Source organism: Cherax quadricarinatus, unplaced genomic scaffold (genome assembly GCF_038502225.1).
Source record: "Cherax quadricarinatus isolate ZL_2023a unplaced genomic scaffold, ASM3850222v1 Contig28, whole genome shotgun sequence".
NCBI classification, from domain to species: domain Eukaryota; kingdom Metazoa; phylum Arthropoda; class Malacostraca; order Decapoda; family Parastacidae; genus Cherax; species Cherax quadricarinatus.
In genome coordinates, this window is record NW_027195054.1 from 328,912 (window position 1) to 334,911 (window position 6,000).

General features: G+C 40.4%; 1 protein-coding gene across 3 annotated transcripts in view; it reads left to right on the forward strand.

The window, feature by feature from the left end:
- Positions 1 to 4,081, forward strand: part of LOC128701790 (SET and MYND domain-containing protein 4-like) — a 112,043-nt gene extending 107,962 nt beyond the window's left edge. For all 3 annotated transcript variants that reach the window (XM_070079839.1, XM_070079840.1, XM_070079841.1), the window contains one exon: positions 2,641 to 4,081. In XM_070079839.1, the coding sequence (XP_069935940.1) occupies positions 2,641 to 3,318 (678 nt within the window). In that variant the 3' untranslated portion in view covers positions 3,319 to 4,081. The remainder of the gene's footprint in view (positions 1 to 2,640) is intronic.
- The last annotated feature ends 1,919 nt before the right edge of the window (positions 4,082 to 6,000 follow it).

Genomic DNA, 6,000 nt, shown 5'->3' on the forward strand with positions numbered 1-6,000 from the left:
TGTAGAGGTTCACCCTCCTCGTACTGTACCTTCCTCCTCTGTTCCCTCCCAAGTTACTTCCTCTTCTGCCACCTCCCAGGTTTCTGCCTCTTCTGTCCCCTTCCATGCTTCTTCTCCCTTTCTGCAAACCGGGCACTACGGGACATGAAGCCTCCCACTATCGTCCCATTGCTCTTACCAGTGCAGTTTGCAAAGTGATGGAACGCCTGGTAAATAGACGTTTAGTGTGGTATTTAGAAACACACAACAGTCTCTCCACTCGTCAATATGGCTTTCGTAAGGGACGTTCTACCATAGACCCCTTACTATGCTTCGATACGTATGTTCGTAATGCCTTTGCGAATAACCACTCAGTTATTGCCATATTTTTTGACCTTGAAGGCATATGAAACAACTTGGAGGTATAATATTTTGGCCCAAGCCCACTCCTTAGGCCTCCGAGGCAATCTACCATCCTTCCTTAAGAACTTTTTAACTGACAGACATTTCCTTGTTCGGGTCAATAATGTGCTCTCCCCGGACTTTATCCAAGCTGAAGGTGTCCCCCAGGGATGTGTTCTGAGCACAACACTTTTTCTGCTTGCTATAAATGATTTGGCCTCTAGTCTTCCATTAAATATTTGGTCATCACTCTGTTGATGACTTCACTATTACCTGTGCAGGCACTGACTGTCACCTAATTACAGTTTCTCTCCAGCATGCAGTCGACCGTGTTTCTAATTGGGCCACCACACGTGGGTTTAAATTTTCCAGTACCAAAACTCTCCAAATTACTTTCACTAGATGGTGTGTCGTCTCCCATCATCCTTTGTACCTCTATGGCTCCCGTATCCCTGAACGTGATAGTCAGGTTTCTGGGCCTTCTCTTTGACTGTAGGTTATCCTGGAAACCTCGCATTACCTCTCTGAAGGCAACTTGTCACAGCCGGCTGAACCTTCTTAAAACCCTTGCTAGTCTTTCATGGGGAGCTGATCATCGAACTCTCCTTTGCCTACATTCCACCCTCATTTTATCGAAACTTGATTATGGTGACCAGATCTATTCAGCGGCCTCTCCTGCTACTCTCTCTAGCCTTAACCCCATTCATCACCAAGGATTACGTTTATGCCTTGGTGCTTTTTGCTCTTCCCCTGTTGAGAGCCCCTCTGCAGAAGCGAATGTTCCATCCTTATCCAATCGCCGTGATGCCCATTGCCTTCGCTACTATGTACGCTCTCATGATCTCCGCAATCCTTCCATTTATAGAATGGTCACTGATATTAGTAGACATTCTTTGTTTGACACCCCTGTTTACTCCGTCCCTTCTCTCTTCGCCTACATTCACTCTCGTCTTCTCCTCAATTACCACCTTTCTATGTTCATGTAGCATCTCGCTTTTCCCTACCCCCCTGGGAAGTTCCAGCTGTTCGAGTCTGTTCTTTCTCTCTCCCCCTTGCTCGAAAGCCCAACTGTCTATGGTCGCTTCCCGCTCTTTTTCTTGACCACTTCCACTCGTGCCATTGCAGTGTAAGCAGATGACTAAGTCTTCTGATGGCGTAGGATTTGCAGCAGTGTTTCCGGACAGCGTTGTACGAGGGCATTTACTATCTTCGGCTAGTATTTTTACTGTTGAATTGTATGCCATTCTTGCAGCACTTATCCGTATTGCATCTATGCCTGTGTCATCATTTGTGGTTGTCTCAGACTTCCTTAGTGCTTTACAGGCTATACAGAAATTTGATACACCTCATCCCTTAGTCCTCCGTATCCAACTTTGGCTACTCCGCATCTTTACCAAGCATAAAGATAGTTTTTTGTTGGGTCCCTGGTCATGGTGACATACAGGGCAATGAACAGGCAGACACTGCTTCGCGGTCAGCAGTACATGACCTACCAGTTTCATATAGAGGTACTCCATTTACGGACTATTTTGCTGCAATAGCTACCCACCTTCACACCCGTTGGCAACAGCGTTGGTCTACTCTGTTCGGTAACAAACTTCAATCTATTAAACAGAGTATAGGTTACTGGCCATCTTCTCACCAGTGTTGAGGTTGGGAGACTACTCTCTCCCGTCTTCGCATTGACCATACTCGTCTTGCTCATGGATATCTCATGGAGAGGCGCCCTGCTCCTCTGAGAATTCAGGTTCCATTATCAGTCAGCCACATTGTCAGTGCCCACTTTATCAACGAGCACGCAGAATTTACCTCCGTCGTCGTCTTCGCTCCGCTGCTCTTTACCTTCCCTTCTCATAGATGAAAGGTGGGTCCATCAGGACACTCTCATTGACTTTTTGACAACTGAATTACTTCACAAACTCTGATACCTTCAGCCCTTTCTACCTCAATCTTTTGCTACCCTCTACCCCCGCACTATCCCCTGCCCCGCTGTTTTCTGTAGCCTACTGATCATCCCTCCCCCCTTCTGCCGCCCAATACCCTTGCTTCCTTCCCTACCCTGCAGCGCTGTATAATGCTTGTGGCTTAGCGCTTTTTGATTATAATAATAATAATACAAAATGCATGTGGATTTACAATGCTGGCATTGTGTTTTTACCCCTTTTCTTAATATATAATTATGTATAGTTTCTTCATAATTGCAGGAATATCAATTGTATATTCTCAGTATATTTCCTGTTTCTTTAATTCTGTTATTAGGTTAATGTGAGCATTTCTCAATTACATCATGGGAAGATGTATGGTAGTGGAATTTACTCTGCATCAAGTCTAATGAATCACTCCTGCAATCCAAACTGTTCAGCATTTTTCTATGGTAAGACTGAGGTTGTGAGAGCAGTGCACTTCATCCCTGCTGGCAAGCAATTAACCATCTCGTATGGGGAAATCTTTACTGATAAAAGCAGAGCTTCCAGGTTGGTTTCTTTGATGACTCGGTACCACTTCCAGTGCAAATGTGAGGCCTGTGAACACTCCTGGCAACCTCTCAGTGATGTCTCACCATTACCACTTCTTAAATGCACGAACTGTCACGAAGCAATAGACTCATTCACTCAAGTGTGCTTTAAGTGCTGTATTAACTATGGTAAAAATGTAGGAAAAAATGCTGCACCATACAACTACAAGCTCATCAGTAAGAAAATAGAAAAATTTCAGGATGAGTATCAGATTGCCAAGGAAAACATCTTCATCAAAGGCAACTACTCTGATAGAGATATGAAGGTGGTACGTGTTTTAATTAAACTTTTGTGTAAGTATATGAAACAGCCATGTCCTCTTCTTATGGATGCAATGAATACACTGTGCTATCTTTTTGACAAACGTGGTTCTTGTGTTTATTATCAAAATGACCTGGAATTGCCATGTGCAATTTCATAAGCATGAATTTGAGTCGGTTAAGCTTTCCTATTAAAAGGCATTGATTGATAAAACTTTTAAAAAAGGTGATTAATTTTAAAAATAAAATTTGTTACCCATGTTTATTTCATTTGTCAGTCTTCTAAATGTGCTTTAAATAATTCAGTTTTTACTGTATTTTTAAGTCTTATTATAAGATCATTTTTTATTTTGGTTATGTATATGAATTTACACAGAAACTCAGAAATACTATTAATGGAAAATATTATAAGGTGTTATAACATGAGAAGTTTCAATAGATCATGTTTTCTTTGTGAATTCTTGAATACACTGTGATAAAGGCTTAGCTTGTGTATCTAGATTAAAGAATTCAATATTCTGTTCATCTGTTTTCACAAAATCGCTATATAGAGTAGCTTTAAGAGCTCGCTATTAGTTAATTTTCTTGGTTATGAGTGCTTTGCCTTTGAATTTTTTTTTTTTTTTTTTTTTTATTTTTTAAATTAACAGGTTTTAGTTATAAGTATTTTGATATAAATTAAATTCCATAATTATACAGTAATTAATATTTGCATAACTTTTCCTTAAACTTTGCATTTATAGTACAGTATTATCTCATGGTCCATTCAGTTGTGGGTTTTTATTTATTTTTTTTTAATTTGAAGATATTAGCCTACTTGGTTTTTTAGATTTAATTTTATATTGGCCTACTTTATTTTTTGGTTTAATTTTATGCATCTTGTCATGTAGTTTATTATGGAAATTAAAATCAAGAACAGATTTATCAGTGATTTTAATTTTGCAAAACAAATTAGTCCTGTGGCAATGTTTTTGTGATACTTTACTACCTGGGCTACTTCACAGCACTTTATGTACTCATTTTTAACACACCAGCCATCTCCACCAAAGTAGTGGGACCTGTAAAAGAAGAAAAATTCACCATCACTTGCTCCATCACTGTCTTGCCAGAGGCTCACTGATACTACAGCTCAGAACTGCAAATATCTCCACCCCTACTTCAGAGTGCAAGCACTGTACTTCCTACCCTTCAGGGAAACCAGTTAACCAGAATTGAGTCTGAAGGTGGGAAGTACAGTGCCTGCACTCTGAAGGAGGGGTAGGGGCACTTGTAGTTCAGAACTGTAGTAATGGCATACCTCTGGCAAGGTAGTGATGAAATGAATAATGGTGAAAGTGTTTTATTCTTTTTCAGGTCACCCTACCTCTAAGCAACATGTATCAAACCCTGTCTTTATCAGATTACCTGGACATATTGGAAGCCTGGAAAAAAGGCCTGAGAAAATTTTGAAAGACTATAATATCTCCGGCTAGCAAGAATTGAAAAGATTCTATTGGCTAATAAGAGAATACAACACTTACTTGGCAAGTACGTTACATTGGCTAGCTACAGTAATGCCATACAAAATTATAGTTCAGAAAAGATGTCCAACTGGGAGACTGCATCCCTCAGAAAACTATATTATGACCTCTATCACAAGGTTGCAACAAAATGTTGAGTCTCTGTAAGAAACTTTCATCCTTAGCTGAGGGTCTTTGATGCCAGTGAGGCACTCATGATTTAAAAGACTAGGATCTGCCTTTCTGTTCCTTGGGTCGAACCTGAATTTGGATTCAGGCCTAATAAAAATACTAATGATGCTATTATACACATGCTAGAACATATATACACTGCAATAGAGAAAAAAGAAGTCCCACTGGGGATCTTCATTGACTTACGTAAAGCTTTTGATACAGTTGACCATGACTTGCTCCACATAAAATTGTCACACTATGGTATAAGAGGGCACTCCCTCAACTACCTCAAGTCATACCTCAGCAACAGAAGCCAATATGTGTACGCAAATGGGGCAAACTCTTCTGCACAACCAATTAGTTGGTGTCCCACAGGGAAGTGTCCTTGGCCCTCTTCTCTTTCTCCTATACATAAATGACCTACCAAATGCTTCTCAATTACTCAAACCCACACTATTTGCTGATGACACAACATACGTCTTCTCCCACCCGAGCCCAGTCACGCTAGCCAATACTGTAAATACCGAATTACAGAAAATATCTACCTGGATGAGTACTAACAAACTTACACTAAACATTGACAAAACCTACTTCATTCAGTTTGGTAACAGAGCTACAGATGTCCCTCTTAACATAATGATAAACGGATCACCTATCACAAAGCTAACAGAGGGAAAATTCTTAGGAATCCACCTTGATAATAGACTCAAATTTCATACACATATACAACAAATTTCTAAGAAAATTTCCAAGACTGTAGGCATACTATCGAAGATACGGTACTATGCTCCACAGTCAGCCCTCCTGGCCCTATATCACTCTCTTATTTACCCCTATCTCACCTATGGAATTTGTGCATGGGGCTCAACAACAAGTAACCATCTCAGACCACTAATTACCCAACAAAAGGCTGCAGTTAGAATGATAACAAATTCTCACTACAGGCAGCACACTCCACCAATATTCAATACACTCAACCTACTCACCATACAAAACATCCATACTTATTACTGCACCTATTACATACATAGAACACTCAACTCTGATATTAACCCTCCCCTCAAACATCTCCTTGCCAACCTCAACAGAACACATGACCATAACACAAGGCACAGATCACTCTTTGATATTCCTCGTGTCCATCTCACGCTATGCAAAAACTCAATGCAC